This window comes from Lupinus angustifolius, chromosome LG06, assembly GCF_001865875.1.
Source record: "Lupinus angustifolius cultivar Tanjil chromosome LG06, LupAngTanjil_v1.0, whole genome shotgun sequence".
In the NCBI taxonomy this organism is placed as follows: Eukaryota; Viridiplantae; Streptophyta; class Magnoliopsida; order Fabales; family Fabaceae; genus Lupinus; species Lupinus angustifolius.
In genome coordinates, this window is record NC_032014.1 from 8,358,392 (window position 1) to 8,374,791 (window position 16,400).

At 32.0% G+C, this 16,400-nt stretch overlaps 2 protein-coding genes across 4 annotated transcripts; one reads left to right on the forward strand and one right to left on the reverse strand.

The window, feature by feature from the left end:
* LOC109349547 (ribulose-1,5 bisphosphate carboxylase/oxygenase large subunit N-methyltransferase, chloroplastic-like) lies at nt 4,988-9,023 on the reverse strand. The gene is made up of 6 exons (XM_019590386.1): nt 8,434-9,023; nt 8,305-8,333; nt 7,457-7,668; nt 7,165-7,290; nt 6,006-6,410; nt 4,988-5,523 (listed from the first exon to the last, which is right to left on the reverse strand). Exons 1-6 carry the CDS (start codon nt 8,919-8,921, stop codon nt 5,302-5,304), a joined length of 1,482 nt encoding a protein of 493 aa, XP_019445931.1. The 5' UTR covers nt 8,922-9,023; the 3' UTR covers nt 4,988-5,301.
* On the forward strand, nt 11,796-16,125 carry LOC109349548 (phosphate transporter PHO1 homolog 3). 3 transcript variants are annotated; one of them, XM_019590389.1, is made up of 14 exons: nt 11,796-12,403; nt 13,049-13,133; nt 13,182-13,400; nt 13,480-13,528; nt 13,620-13,691; nt 13,818-13,947; nt 14,045-14,165; nt 14,248-14,506; nt 14,583-14,687; nt 14,757-14,801; nt 14,916-15,065; nt 15,190-15,468; nt 15,577-15,713; nt 15,869-16,125. In XM_019590389.1, exons 1-14 carry the CDS (start codon nt 11,830-11,832, stop codon nt 15,966-15,968), a joined length of 2,325 nt encoding a protein of 774 aa, XP_019445934.1. In that variant the 5' UTR covers nt 11,796-11,829; the 3' UTR covers nt 15,969-16,125. The 3 variants fall into 3 exon arrangements, with proteins under 3 accessions (XP_019445934.1, XP_019445932.1, XP_019445933.1); XM_019590387.1 differs by having other exon boundaries at nt 13,049-13,400; nt 15,869-16,124; XM_019590388.1 differs by having other exon boundaries at nt 11,796-12,381; nt 13,048-13,400; nt 15,869-16,124.

Sequence of the window (16,400 nt, forward strand, 5' to 3'; positions counted from 1 at the left end):
CTTTGCCAAAGTAAAAAACAAGAATTAATATCTCCCACTAAATCTTCTTATTACTTATCTCCTTGTGACGTATGTCATCTTCTTGTGAACACTAGAACTATAGGAAGATATGTCATTTTTTCAAAAAACAAACATAGTTAAGTTAGACATGCAGATACATTAACAAAACGCTAAAGGTAATAAACATTTAATAGTATTTGACTTTATATTTTTATTATTAATAATAATTATATATTTTTATCTACTTTTTACTGTATTAACGAAAATGAATATTTTGGACTAGTTGATACAATATAAATTACCAATACTTGACTGGTTTGTGTGACATGTGGAACATTGAAAGCAAAAAATGATCTGGTCCTGTAATCTTCTATAAATAGATAGCGTTAATTTCAATTGAAAAAGAGAGAAAAAGGAAAAAAAGTTTTCAATGGAAAGTGAATCCAAAATTCTAAATGCACGAGTCTTATCTGTTTGGATGTTCAGATTGAATCTTTTCTCTCTCCATTGGATCTTTGTCGAAATGCCCAGCTATCCTTCATTTGATATACCTATATTTCTTCCTAGTATTTTAAATTGTAGTGGAGGTTATGGTTACAATGATTGTGGTCATTGTGGCCGTTGTAATGTGGATTGTGGCTGTTGCGGTGTAAATTATTTCATGAGTGAAAACATATGTTTGACATTGATGGGGTCTGATACGATCCGATACAGTTGCGTTGCGGCCCGATGCGGTCCAAATACGATCCGATGTGGTTGTGTTGTGGCGTGTTGCAGTCACAACAATGTAAATCAATATCACACCGCAATTACAATGTAATGCAATTGCACCAGTCACCACAACCACAATATTGCAGCCGCATCACGTGATGCGGTCCCAATTTGATACATTGTTTCTCCCTATCTATTAATTGAATGCAAATAAAGAGTACAATTAAAGATCCCCGACTTTACCCTTTATTCTTTTAAGATATTCATGTATGGATATCCCTACAAAAATCATGTATGCATGTAACTATGTAAGATAATTATGTATGTACCTTTAGTAATAGTTGAAATAAAAGAACGCGTTATTGCAAAATATTACATAGCTCAATTCCTAGCCTTCATGTGTCGTCTTAGCAACTTATACCTGTCTATGATTTACTTGTAGCTGGCCACTTGATGCAGTTTTTCTGTAACTTTTTACTTTTGTTTTGGACATTAATATGAGTTTTGATGTAAAGATTCATACATAACCTTTATCATTTATTTATTTATATTACTTAAATTTAAAAATTAATGATTATCAGTATAAAGATTTATACAGAATCAACGTATGATCTAACATTCATTTGTATAACTTTTTTTAGAGTCGATAATTATTAAACAGCAGTGTATAAAACTTATACAGTGTCAATATCAGTATCAATGCATACATTTTTTCTCTCTATTTAGATATGCCCAATTGTCAAACCAAAGTTGTTCTTTTTGGTTTCAAATAATAATAGATGGCTTTGGCAGATAAGATATTATATCTTTTTCACATATTTTTGTAAATAGTTAAGCCATATGATTGAAACCTTGCAGGAAACTATACTAGAAATGGATCCTCCACCTTGGCAGCTTTGGATTTTATGGTTTCCTTAGCCAGCAACACTTTTATTCCTACTTATGAATTATATGATAGTAACATGGCAAAACTTGTGGAAGGGCATCACAGGTATGTTTCTACTCTCTTGCTAGTTGCAATGTGCTTTATATATAGAAGGCTAAATGCTGTCTTCACTAAAATCTATATTAAACTTCTAATTAGCTCTACTTATATTTTGGTTTTAAAAACATTTTATTGGATAAGAAAAAGCTTGTAGATTTGATTGACATGGATCAGAATCAGAATGGAACCATTCCATTCAATGGGTTTCCTGAAAAGAGAATGAGGCAATGATAGGGGTAGACTTCCTAATAGGCATAAGCCTTTTATTAAACACGTGTATGTTAGGCGGCAGTTGGCTAGGGAGAAAAAAATAACTAACTGATATGTTAGTTAGAGGATATTGTCGTGTCCCGATTTTCAGCTGCACGACCTTATTAGAGTCGCTACTATATTTTTTTTCCACTAAAAAATGTAGAAAAATCTTTTGGCCCAATCACATTGGGCCTTGGACTTTCCCAATCACATTGGGCCTTGGACTTTAATATAAGGTTTGGGAGTTGATTACATACTAGATAAGGTATTAACACCCTAGTTGCCCATTTGAACATTAACCTATTATTGCATGAATTATTAATTGTGTTATTATTATATTTTAACCAAAAAACTTTATTTTATTATTATGTCTGACAAAAGTGATCTTGGTCCTACATATCAAATCAAGACTACGTAGTTCTTTGGTAGAAAAAGTTTTTCAATATGAGCGAAACATAGCCCTTACGTCCGATACTGCATCTCATATTAAAAATTGGTTAAGAAGTTCTAATTTTTTTTATTTTAAACATTTTTTAAAATGAGCGAAGCATAGCCCTACGTCTGATAATGCATCTCATATTAAAAGTTGGTTAAGAAATTCTATTTTTTATTGACTCATAGATCTTTGGTTTATATTTTTTTTTAAATTGATATATAGTGAGAAACTAATTAATTACCTATTTTGCTTCAAAATTAAATATTTATTAAAAAAAATGTTGCAGTGTGTATACAAAGAGTGTATTGTTTATACACTTTTTTAGTTAATATCCCCTAAGTTTTAGTGATATTACACAAAGCACCACTCACTTTTCTACACATACATAAACCTCCTCTAGTTTTTATATTTTCATAGTATATTGTGAGGAAAAAATTCAAATAATATACAAATCAATGTATCTTTATTATTTTTTGTTACAAAATACATCAACAATTCTAAAGAGATATTGTTTAAATCGTTCTTATATTATATCGTATATCGTAACCAACCAAAAATAATAAAGAGGTATCAACTCATATATTATTTGGACTTGTCTCCACAATATAATGTTTTGTTTAACTTAATTGCATTTATCATATTTTAGTATAGAAAATTAGGGGTTTGTATAGGTGTAGAAGAGTGAGGGGTGGTTTGTGTACTTTCGCTAAAACTCAGGGGGTGTCAGTGTAATTTACTCTTTATTTTTTGATATAGCTATACTTATATGTTACAACGATGATAATTATTATTGCTAATCAATTACTGATAACAAAAATAAAACTACTATAAAAGAAAGTAATGAAAATTACATACCTCTCGTATTAATTCCAACAACAATGGAATGTTGCAACTCTTATGAAGTTTGTGTGCAAAAATAAATTCAGAGACATGGCTTTGACATGTAATTCAAACTTCTCTATAATGTATTCTAATGCAATTATAATTTCTCGTGAGTTTCTTTGTGTTTTTTTCCTCATTTTTGTGTATGAGAGATCTTGGATTATTGTTTTTTGGTTGAGAATGATTGTTTTTTCTATGATTGTGCGTGGAAGATGATGTTTATGGAAGAAAATGATTGTTGAGTGTATTTTTATTGAGAGAATGGTTGAGGATTATTGGGAATAGACGATGGATGAAAGACTTTTTGGATGAAATTCTTATGGAATTGTGGTTGAGTAAAAGATGAATGAGAAATTGATGGGTGGCTGTGTGTGAGAGATTTTGGGATTGTTATGGATAATATGAATTTGTTGTGTACGAGAGATTTTTGGGATTGTGGATGAAAGATTTTTGGAGATAGATGATGGGTGGAGGATTTTTAGAATGAATGATTGATGAAAGATTTGTTTGAGAATGAATGATTTTTTAATAGATTGTGATTTGTTAGGAAATAAAAATGGTGTTTTTCTCTTTTTATAGGCCAAGAATTTTAGTATATGTTTAAATCTAATGCAATCTCCTAATTAATTCAAAGGAGAGAAAAAAGGAAACCTGATTTTTACTATTAAAAAGAATTTCAAAAATTTGAATTTCATCATTACAACACAATATCTGAAAATTGAAAGTAATCAATAATTATTATAATATATATTTTTGTATTTTGGAATCTTATAAATGTACTTTTTCAATTAAAATGCCCAAATAATTTTTCTTAGAAAGTCTAAAATTATTTTAACATATGTTAATGTAGGAATAATAACTTTTACTCTATAAAAAACTAGATTTGAATTTAATTTTCATGCAAAACTTATAAAAGCATTGTTATTTTTGTAGGATCGTAACAAATGTTTTTTCTTCCTATTCTTACCATATGCCTGAGAATTAATGAAATTTGTCATTGTAAACATTTTTTAAATAATTCATTCTAGCTAATAACTGATTTTATGTCACTTAAAAACTATTTTTAAATTTCCCTTTAAATAAAAAACGAAAATGGATAAAATATAAGTTATTGATTATCCATTAAATACTTTTTTTCAAATTCTTTTTTTTTATTTTTGGAAATAATTTTATGAGGGAATTCAATTAAACCCCTTTTGAAATTCAAATTGAAATTTTATGTTTCAGGTAAGCCAAAAAAACATTTTTTAATTGTTTATAATTTTAAAAAAAAATGTATTTTAGACCGAACAAAATTGGATATTCATAGATATAAATAGAGGTTTGCACACGTCATTAGGTAAGCTCGAAAATTAGGAGTAGAGGTAACTGATTCATAGGGAATCCGATTCGTTAATAACTGATTTAGTGAGAATCAGTTGAGTCTTTCTTTTCCAGAAATTCTTTGTAATTCACTCACTATTCAATAAACACTAATGTACTCTTGAATCAATTGGATTCTTGGTAGTTTCTTCTCTGTTCAGAATCATTTCTTTCTTACGTATTAGAAAGAGGGATGTTAAAATTGCACCTTTCCACTAAGTTGATCAAATGACGTGTCAAAGAATGTAGATTACTGGCATAAGGTCTTAAAAGATTTGAGTACATACTCATGATTTTGTAGGAAACCCTGCAAAAAGAAAGTCAAAGAGTAAACCATAAAAAAGAAATGTCAGCTTCAATTGAGGCTTGCAAAGCTGTATCTTCATTTTTACACCCTTCATTAATTAATATTTTGCAGTTCATTCTCATTGGTCAAGAAGTGCCATTCATGCATGACATTTTCCTTTTTTACAAGCAACTGTCAAGTAGTAATGAGTGGTTGTAAAATGTAATAAAAGAAGCTGAGTCAATAACTTGATTATGACACTCTCTGAAGATTGAATGAATGCATAGCATGAATTTCTCTGTGAAGATCACTATACCAAATGTTCTTTTTTTTGGTCCCTTAGAAATGTAGAAAGTAATGTGTCCTTAACTTGTTCTTCCTGCAAGATTAAAAGAACTTTTCAAGGTCCCCTCCAATAATTTCACCAGCTTCTCCGCAGAGTCCAAGATCCTTCAGTCTCCTTTCTTGATAATATGCTAACTGGTCCAATTCCAATTCTTTCTCCTTGAAGATCTCATCAATTTGCTGCAGGACCTTCTTCTCTCCTTCTCTCACTCCAACTGCTATTGCAAGCCTTGAATCTAGATTTGTTTCTTTCAACTTGTTATCCTGCCATTCACATGGTTGTGTTTCGTTATTTCTTACGGTCAATAAGCTTTCAAATTTTCACAATTTGAAGGGCATATGCCATATAAGATTTAATGTAGTTACTTTATTTGTATTTCCAGCTTTAAAAGTCTTTTTACAGCAATAATCTATTTTGGTTAGCCACATGATAGAACATATGCATTTCAAATAACTAAAGTGAAATCCTCAACATTTGGTTGGATGGAAAAGGATGAAACATAGCAGAATGGAATGAAATGATACTATTGTATGAATTGCTAATATAGAATGAATTGATGACATAGAAATGAACCTGATGAAATGGACTTCATTTCATTTCATCCAATACCTCTATTTTCCTTATTTCCTAATATGAGGGTATGGGACGAAATGAGATGGAACCAACTTATTATTCACTACATTTAATATCTGAATATATCCAATGAAGATGTGTTTGCCTCTGCTAAATGAATATACATTCATACCTCTTCAATGGTTGTATGATAACCGGAAAGAGCAGATTTGCAGGCTTCTCGAACCACTCGGCATATTAGCTCCTCATTATCACGGCTCACAGGCAATTCAAGATGACCCCAGATGGAGTTTCTGAATAGTGATTCCAATAGGAAAGCATCAGTGCCTCCTACAGCTACAAGTCTCAGATATGTAAGCAACCCTGGTGGAAGCGGGCGGTTGAAAAAGATGTCAAAGTAAGCAGTCTCGCCAAAACCATTGGATTCAGCAATGTCTAGTTTGTCATCAAAAAAGGGGTCTGATTCAGATATCTGTAGTGTCAGGGTATATGCACTCCGATCTGCATTTGGTTCGATAAAACCGTAGTCCAGAGCCAACTCGGCATTGCTTTTATTTAAATCATATTGGATATATACCTGCAGTAAAAAGTTTCTTACATTAGGTGTAACTAACTGTCACTGTAATTATGTTATCAACTATTCCATTCTCAATGTGACCACGAATGGAGAAACATGAAATTGTTAACATGAATTTATGAAGTGGTAGTCTGTGCCTCTTAAATACAAAATGGACTAGGTTCTACTGTATTATAGCACAATTCACTTAGTTCACAAAATGATTCATTTTCCTTTGATACATCAGAACTAGGTAGTTTACAGGTAAAGCTTGTTATTTACAATGAAGTGAAAGACTTCAATGTCTCATGTGAGGTGCATGTGGCATGTGGTTAGTTTAATAGTTAAAAATAATAAAGGTCTAAATCACAATTAGGTAAAAAAGGAAGTGATTTATGAAGGCTACTATTAAGCTGTTGGAAGTTGGTATATAAAGGGGTTATTCCCAGATATCAGAAATAGGTCTTGTTACTTGCAAGAAAGCATACCATCACTTCCACTACTGCAGAAGGCAATAGCAAAGAAAGCCGAGGAACATAAATCCGGTTTCATGCTCTTTGAGCGAATTAACGTAGTCGAGGAACTAACCCATCTAACCGTACTACTGAAGAACCTTGATATTGTTGTAATGAGTAACATAAACTACAACAGTATAACTTACATGAAGTTCCTATTGATGGTAATCTCTTCAATGGACATAGATATTCATTATTTTGATGGGGTATTATGTATGATTGGAATATGAAACGAAACATTAGAGGCACGAACACTTTACCTGGTCCCCAGCCTTGAGAGAAAGGGGGCTTCTAAGGGAAAAAAGGTAATCCCGGGAGAAAAGGCCTGCTGCTCCTTTAATTTCATAAGCATGATCTTCTGTAGTTACTCTGGCACTGTGGTTTATCTGATCCAGAAATTGAAATTGGAAAGTAAGTTAAAATGATGTGTACTCTAGGAATATCATACACAATTTTATATGTCTATGTTTATCTCTTCTTTGTTCTGCATATATTTCTGTAGTCAAGCTCATTCAAATGCTATAGGAATAGAGAAAGCGGAGAGGGGCTTACGAAGTCTGCAAGTGGAATTATGACTAGATTTTCATTTCTAAGGCGAGAAAATGCCCTTGATCTGAGAATTCCAAATGCCCAGGAGAAGTCATCCAATGTTATAGGAGTAGGGAAAAGCTTCTTGTTAGAGAGTATGATTTCGTTTTCCAGTCTTAGAAATTCATTCTTCAAATATTCTTTAACACTCAATGTTGTGTTCAGAAGTTGAGTACCTACAGATATCAGTTCATTCAGAGGTTTTCATGAATTGCTGCAAACATGACAATTTATAGCTTTTAGACAACTGTACCACAGAAAACCATTTCCAAAAAAATTGTAGCGCGCAACTAAATAAACTTTTGCTCCTAAGCATCTTGCTCTCTGCCATTAATTATGCTTTTTTCGTCTGAGGTCCTCAGTATTCGGTGATCACTTTGGTTACGAGCCTTCGACTAATTCGAATCAATTTGGAAAGTCCTATTTGAGGGGATAAACCTATGACTATACTTGAGGGGTGCCAAATTCCTTACTGCTAGGACTAACACCCTTTGGTTACCATTTATTATGTTGTGTGTCTCTTCAACCTTAACATCACAAATATTGTTAAAGTGGGAGACAACAATGGACATGATTGAGGTGTTACACGGTTACAAAACAATAACTTCTCATCAGTCTGTAAGCATCTAAGAACTTGTAGTTGTTTAGCACATGACTATATGAGTAATGATATTTGTACATAAAAAATTCTCTATCATTCTTACATCACTCCTTAATCAATATTTAAACAAGAAAAACACACATTTCAGTGCAAACAGTATTACTCTATTTACATTATTAGTACTTAGAATTAAAGCATTGACATCACTAACCTTGAAGCTCTAAAAGCTCCTCCTCTGACCTGCACTGGAATAAGCAATTACCAACTCAATCAACCATAAGAAAACAAACCAAAAATCTCATCAACAAAGTGTTTCAGTACTAAACCAAATGAAACCCACCAATATATAGTTGAATCAGTTTCCTGTGGCAGAACACCAAAATAGTGTTTCCAAACAGAATCATCCCTTGACCTCTCTCTTATCAAAAACAGTGCAACAGACAACCATGGCTTCAAACCACTACACAAACTCCCAATCTCTGAAGCTGCCACTGCATCTGGATTTATCCACAGCCTCTTAGGTACTTGTAACACAACCTCATTCCTAGAAACATCTTTAACTGCAACAAGTCCTAGGCCTTCTGGCACCACACTTGGCTTCACTGGTGTCTTGTTTGAGACAACACCTTCTTTTTGAAGCCATTGCCAGAAGGTTTGAACTGCTGGTGGTAGTGATATATCAGTTTCAAAAGAAGTAAGAGACTTAGCATGGATAGGCTTTTTGAGATGAAGTGGTGGCACTTTGGCTTTGAAGGAGAAACCCTTGTTGTGAAAAATAGTAGGGGAGAGAAAAGCAGTGCCTGAACATGCAGAATATATAGTAGCCATTTTCTTGTTCCTGCTTGTGAGTTATCTTTGTGTATGTATGGTGAGCCTTTTCTATCTTCTAGTTGCTATGGTTGTGGATAAGAATCTTCACACACTGTTGCTGCTATAGATAACCTTATAAAAATGCATAATAAAATTGTTTGCCAAATTTGGAGCAAAATAAAAAATTGTTTTAGTATGCCATTTTGGTGGTCTTTGACATCAGTAGCCATTAGTATTAACAATTTAGGTCGTTTTGCTCGCCTTGATCATATTGGTGTAATATTCGTCAAAATTAAAGTAAATATAGACATGTTTATTTTTTAAAATAATATAAATTATCATATTTGTTTAAATATGGGTAAAATAAGCTTGTAACTCCTACTATATAATTAAAAATAAAAATAAGCTTAACTCATTATTACTTTTTTTAAAATTACGAATAATAATTTCCTAGTTTAAATAAATTTAACATCACAAATTCTTAAAGTCTAATAAAAAATCAAAATCTAAAACATAATAATTAAGATGATAATGTCAGCGGGTAGGCTACCCTCCCTGCCATTACAAATGTCCACAAGTGAGAAGGCCACATGAACATAACCTACTTTGTCAATGATAGTCATCACCAATCGAAAGGCTTGAACCCTTTTATCACAAATAGAAGAATAAAAATGTGTTCCATTAATTAAAAATGATTTAATATTTATGAGTATAATATGTATATATTATTGGTATAAAAATTTACAGTCAGTATATCATATATCATTCATTGATTTTACTTTTTTTGAAAAATTAATAATAATTGAAAATAAACAATAAATGATGGAGTATAAAACTATTAGTACATACTTAATTTTCTCAATATTTCTACACTATTTATGTATTACCTACCACTGAAATTTACTCTAAAAAACTTGTAAATATTAGATTCTTACAAAATAAACACTTATGGTCATTAGTTAATGACGAATTTAGACTTGTGAGGCCAAATTCTAAGGGGTTTGAACCTTTAATTTCAACAACTAAAACTTAATTGAAGTTATGGAAGACTTTATTGATGTTGGTAGTATTAAGTAGATTGTTTTTAAAAAAAATTGTTAACACAATATTTTTATTTTTTTGAACTTTAATACTTAACTTATTCATGAATAAATAAGATAAAAGAGAAAGTTTAAGATTGTCCAAGACAAAAAGCTAAACTCCAAAAAAAAGACAAATAAAAAAGAAAAACACAACAAAAAAACATACATAAGCTTTAACATACTTGATTTTAATTAATATATGCAAAAACAAAAACAAAATATTTTCTGGCTAACATCTTCAATTTGCCGCCATGAGTTCGTTTGATATAATTAATATAATAGAAGACAAGTCATCGATTTAGTAGTTGAGAATTAAATAGCTTGATAGCTTCTACAACAGATACAACATAGAAGAACTTATTGACTGTGATTCTCTGAGTGTTCCAACCTCACTTATAATTTATGTATGAATGCTTGTGTGGACCACACTTGTTGTCAAAACTTAACTATCACACCAACTTGATACAACTAATCATTTTGGTATATAAATCCATATTAAACTACAATATTCAATTAATAAGCCCACAAGTTATTTAATATCTTTTATATTTTTTAGTTTGAATTCATGAAGAAGGAAAAACGGAGAAATTTGGAAACCATAACATATATTTATAAAATGATTTTCAAAGTATTATATTTCTCTCTTCCGTCCCAAAAGTAAACTAGCTAGTAAAAGTAACAATTATAGACGTGAAAAATGGTGACATATCACTTACCTAGCTAGTAAAAGTAGCTGACCTAGAATATCATTCCACTGTTCACATCAAATTTTGTTTTGTTAAGTTAGGCTCTACATAATGTAATAAAAGTTATTGGCTAAGACCATTATACCTCACCAAGTTTTCTTCTTATACCAAACCTAAAATCTAATTCATGACGCTGTCTTATATATTCTCCAAAAATTCTAACCAAGTTTCACGCCTTGGTTTAAAATGCATTGTTGTTAGTTCAAACCACTTTCTATAATGTGTTCCACTAATTATGCAGAAATTGAGGCTTATTAGTCGGCATGCAAGAATCTATGTAAGTAACCAAATCTACCATTGCCCAATTATTCTTCTGCATAAAAACAAACACTATTCTACGGTGACAGAGGCACCCTTTCATGAACCTAAAAAAATATTTGTATATATTATCCTGTAATATTCTTACACCCAAGTTATATAAAATTGTATATTGTCATTTTATTTGTGATGCAAGGTGGAAGGACTCCACCTTTCTTTATTGAATGTGCCAATTGATACTTTATATTCTCTATTCTTATTTTATTTTTCATTTGATGTAAGGGGATATTAAAGAAGAATACAATATTATAAAAATGAAATAAAAATTAATTTCAGTTAATAAACATATATCTATCATTTGGAACATGTAACTTGGATAAATAAAGTTTTATAATTTGAAATAGTTAAATCAATTTCCAAACAACAAAAACATTATAACACCTCATTTAAATTTACGTATAATTTAAATATAAAACAGGAGTAGGACCTCGAGAATAATAAGCCACCACAAATCACAATCATGAAAACCGTAACATACCAATCGATTAAACTAAAAAAATTAGTCTCCATATTAATACACTACTGAATTTTAGATAATGAAATCCATAGCAAAAACATATACTATATAGTAGTAATATTCAACAGCCACATCACATCTTTCTTTCCCATTATTATCTTCATCCGTATGAAATGAGACATCTGTATAGTATTTCTCAAAAGTGGAGTAAACGTGTTGGAATATAATAATGTATTATCCCTCTTCAAATATTATCTAACAAATGAGATATTCACCAATATATATATATACACACACCAGTGTATTTGGTCATAGGCCAAAAAATGAAGTTTGGGAAAGAATTTGCATCACAAATGGTGCCAGAATGGAAGGAAGCATACATGGATTATGCTTATCTAAAATCACTTTTGAAACAGATCCAAAACTTCAAGCAAAAAACCAACAAGCCATCAACCCAACCAGAAGTTCTGAAGAGAAAGCTTACTCTTTATAGAGCTTTTAGTGGTCTCATACAAAGACACTACCAACCCTTAAACCACCCTCTTGAACAGGACATTGAGAATAACAACCAACCAATATTGGTGAATTCATTCAAGCAAGATGGTTCTGAAAAATATGAAACTATTTTCCTTATGTCTGCAGAAGAAGGAGGGGAATATGAGTTAATGTACTTTAGAAGGTTAGATGATGAGCTTAACAAAGTAGATAAGTTTTATAAGTCAAAGGTTGATGAAGTAATGGAAGAAGCTGTTATGTTGAATAAGCAAATGGATGCTTTAATAGCTTTCAGGGTAAAAGTTGAGAACCCAACTAGTTCATTTGATAAGTCAGTTGAAATGACTCGTCTTGCTTCTGATGTTGCTGTTTCTGCAGCTGCATTATCTGCTTCTACACCTAGTAAGTTTTCATCTTCTTGATCTACCCTTATTTTAAACACTTCTTTTCACTTCAATTATTGCAATAGTATATCATTGTATCTGTGCACATTTTTGTGTGAAAAGAACATTCCTGAGCTGGTTTTGAATACTTGTGTCCCACACAATTATTGATTTTGCAAATTTAGTGGCACAAGACAGATAGATTTCATTGATGGGCCTGTTTAACTTACAGATTAAGCCTTTGTTCTTTTCTTTTTCCTTGTTAATAAGATTATAAATTAGGACCATGTGAACTTTGTTTCGTTATGTGTTTCAAATAATGCAGGCTTATCTTTGTCTACTGTTTAAACTTTTGCAATAATTATTTCTTGATACTGGTTTTGTAGATCTGTGAAGATTATTTAGTAATTAACCTTGAAAGATTATTTGTGTGTAGTTGGATCAGCTTGTTTTGTGTTAAAAAACATATTATAATCAAAGTCTCATTGAAAAAGAAAAAGGAGAAGATTTCTCCAAAATTTCAAGCAAAATCCAAACATTATCAAGTCTAACTGAAATCTGAAATTTTAATCTATCCGGACGAAAACCAATTTGAAATATGCAATTTGAACATTTGAGAAGCTTACACTTTATATGTTTAGTCGTTTATCTGCTGCATGAACAGGAAGAGTTTGCACAATGAAAGAGATCAAAGAGGATAGCAGTACTCATTATAGACAATTCGATGATTCGGGCGATGAAAACAGTGAAAATAATCAAACTTCCAACCAAAGAGTTGAAAGACAGGAGAGAAGGATGAATGTCAGTGGCATCAAACCAGCTTCCTTGGAAATACTCAATCGTGTCCAATTAAATAACAGTAATGAGACTACTCGTTCAACTATAAAAGGTTTTATCAATTACCCCGGGCAAAAAGAGTTACAATTCACCAGTGAAAATTTGAGCAAAGTTGAAGAAAAACTTAAACATGCTTTTATTGAATTCTACTACAAGCTTAGGCTTCTAAAGAACTACAGGTAAGATGCTATCATATTCAGTCTAATTTTCACCAATAAGCCTGTTTCTTCTAAATATGTCCTAATCATTATGATACAGCTTTCTAAATACGTTGGCGTTTTCAAAGATAATGAAGAAATATAATAAGGTATTCATCATCCTTCAAAAACTTCAAGACACTATCTGAAAGCAAATGAAACAAAGATTGTTCATTCACTTCCTTTTGTTTTATGCTTCAGATCACATCTAGAGATGCATCAAAAGCTTACATGAAAATGGTTGACAATTCGTATCTTGGAAGCTCTGATGAGGTAAGAATTCTTTAGTGTAGACTATAGAGTATAGACTGAGGTGCTAGCATCATCTTTGATTATTCTGAAGGCAAATGAAATGCTTTCAATTACTCAGTTTTCCATGTGAATCACTTTCTGCTGCAGGTCATCAAACTTATGGAGAGGGTGGAAAGCGTATTCGTTAAGCACTTTTCCAACTCAAATCGAAATAAAGGAATGAGTATCTTGAGACCAAAGACAAAGAGAGAAAGGCATAGAATTACGTTTTCCATGGGTGAGGTGAACCAAGATTTAGTATCATGTGTTTCACAAAACAAGAACGTTGTCGCCTTGTCGGTCTCTACTGTTTTCCTGATTTTAAAACTTCTCAGGTTTCTTTGCTGGATGCACTGCATCTCTAACATTAGCTCTAGCTATGATCATCCATACACGCAAAATCATGGACCATTCAGGAACTACCCAGTACATGGATATCATGTTTCCTCTTTATAGGTAACTTTACATGCAGATTTTGACATAAATGCTTTGTCTTAAACTTCATAAGCTAATTTCCCATGAAAAACTTCCTATGCAGTTTGTTTGGATTTGTAGTTCTGCACATGCTGATGTATGCTGCTAATATATACTTCTGGAGGCGATATAGAGTGAATCAACAATTCATATTTGGTTTAAAGCAAGGCACTGATTTAGGCTACCATCAAGTACTTCTTCTTAGTTTTTCCCTTGCAGCATTGGCACTAGCCAGTGTCCTTGCAAACCTAGACATGGAGATGGATCCAGAAACAAAAGATTACGAAGCACTTACTGAGCTTTTGCCACTGATCCTGGTTCTTGTAAGGCTATTGCATTTCATAGTTGGCATTGAGTTTTATTTATAAATTATATGTTTGAAATCTTCTTATTATGCAGGTTGTGATTGCGATTTTACTATGCCCATTAAACATCTTATATCGATCAAGTCGTACGTTCTTCCTCACGTGTCTGTTTCACTGCATATGTGCTCCTCTCTACAAGGTAAAGAAATTTCGTAACGGCTTCTATTTTCTAAAGAAATTTGACATTTTTTGTTTTCAATGTTATTAGGTCACACTGCCAGATTTCTTCTTAGCAGATCAATTTACTAGTCAGGTTTGTGAAAAGCAAAAACAGGATTATACTTTGCTCATCTCCCATACTATTGCTTCGATGCTCTTCGCCCCTTTAGTAGTATTTCAAACATAATGACCCTTCTTTCTCGTTCAGGGGCAAGCCTTAAGAAGCTTTGTATTCTACATATGCTATTATGGTTGGGGTAACTTCAAACACAGACAAAGCACATGCCAGTCAAGCAGAATATTCATAACATTTTCTTTCGTTGTTCCTGTGATACCATACTGGTTGCGTTTTCTTCAGGTACTAAACTTCATGACATTTTCTCCACATCTAGAGTTAGAACTTAGAATCAAGTTTTTTAGTTTAAATCCTTTTTGTGCTAAACACACAATGTTACTCAAATAATCTTACTCTTTCTTATCAGTGCCTCAGGCGCCTGTTCGAGGAGAAAGACAAAATGCAAGCGTATAACGCGTTGAAATATTTCCTCACTATTGTAGCTGTTTGCCTAAGGACAGCTTATAGTTTTGATAATGGAATGAGTTGGAAAGTGCTGGCATGGGTTTTCTCAATATCTACAGCAATTTTTTCTACATATTGGGACCTTGTCATAGACTGGGGCCTTCTCCAAAGACGCTCCAAAAATCGTTGGCTGAGAGATAAACTCATAATCTCTCACAAAAGTGTATATTTTGCAGCTATGGTATGAAAAGAACAACCGCGACAATAAAACATGCACTTAGATATTTTCATTGGACTTATGTTTCTCTTGTATTTGTGGAAGTTGCTAACTTGTTCTAACAATTCGCAGGTACTGAATGTCTTGTTGAGATTTGCTTGGTTACAAACTGTATTGAATTTCAATGTTTCATTTTTGCATAAACAAGCAATGATCAGCATTATTGCCAGCTTAGAGATCATACGTCGCGGCATGTGGAACTTCTTTAGGTAACCAACGACGAAAAATGTTTTACTAGTCCTGTTTGTTGCTGTTGTTTGTGTTAGGCCACATTAGCCTAATTGTTTCATGCATTATTTAGGGAAAATTTGATACAAATGCTCATTTGAATTGTGAATTAATTCCTAGAAATTATGTTATACAGAGTGGAGAATGAGCATTTGAACAATGTTGGCAAGTACCGTGCATTCAAGTCTGTGCCACTACCCTTCAACTATGATGAAAGTGAAGATAAGGATGAGTGATTGGGCAGGACAAAGAAAGCAGATAAAAGGAATCCCCTAATACAAATTTTTGTGTGTTGTAAACTTTGTAAATAGTAATACAAAGATTGGTTGGTGTTTTTACTTTTGATTGAGTAGTAAATTTTAATTTATTTCATTCTTATCATACAGTATATTTCAAATGCAACATATATGATTGGATGACATTGAATTCTAATATCAAAGGTTAACATGAATAGTTGAATAGGTTTGGAGAAAAGTGGCTGGTTGAACCGGCAGAATCTACATCAAGCATCTAACAACAAAGTTACTCCTATTAATAAGAATAATAATATGTTGATACTATTAATATATATATATAGATATGAAACTCATTTTCAAACCCAAGATTTAATTAAATACATCTCACTTTGGTTTTTAAATCTCAAAATACTTTTATTTGTCTACATTTTA

Bases quoted from the DNA above. Each gene is read 5' to 3' on its own strand.
- LOC109349547 (XM_019590386.1), bottom strand. From the start codon at position 8,921: ATGGCTACTATATATTCTGCATGTTCAGGCACTGCTTTTCTCTCCCCT. The intron at 8,334-8,433 runs GTGGGTTTCATT...ATTCCAGTGCAG, and splicing joins ACTGATTCAACTATATATTG to GTCAGAGGAGGAGCTTTTAG. The intron at 5,524-6,005 runs GTATGAATGTAT...TGTGAATGGCAG, and splicing joins ATCATACAACCATTGAAGAG to GATAACAAGTTGAAAGAAAC.
- LOC109349548 (XM_019590387.1), top strand. From the start codon at position 11,830: ATGAAGTTTGGGAAAGAATTTGCATCACAAATGGTGCCAGAATGGAAG. The intron at 13,529-13,619 runs GTATTCATCATC...TTTATGCTTCAG, and splicing joins TAATGAAGAAATATAATAAG to ATCACATCTAGAGATGCATC. The intron at 14,166-14,247 runs GTAACTTTACAT...CTTCCTATGCAG, and splicing joins ATCATGTTTCCTCTTTATAG to TTTGTTTGGATTTGTAGTTC.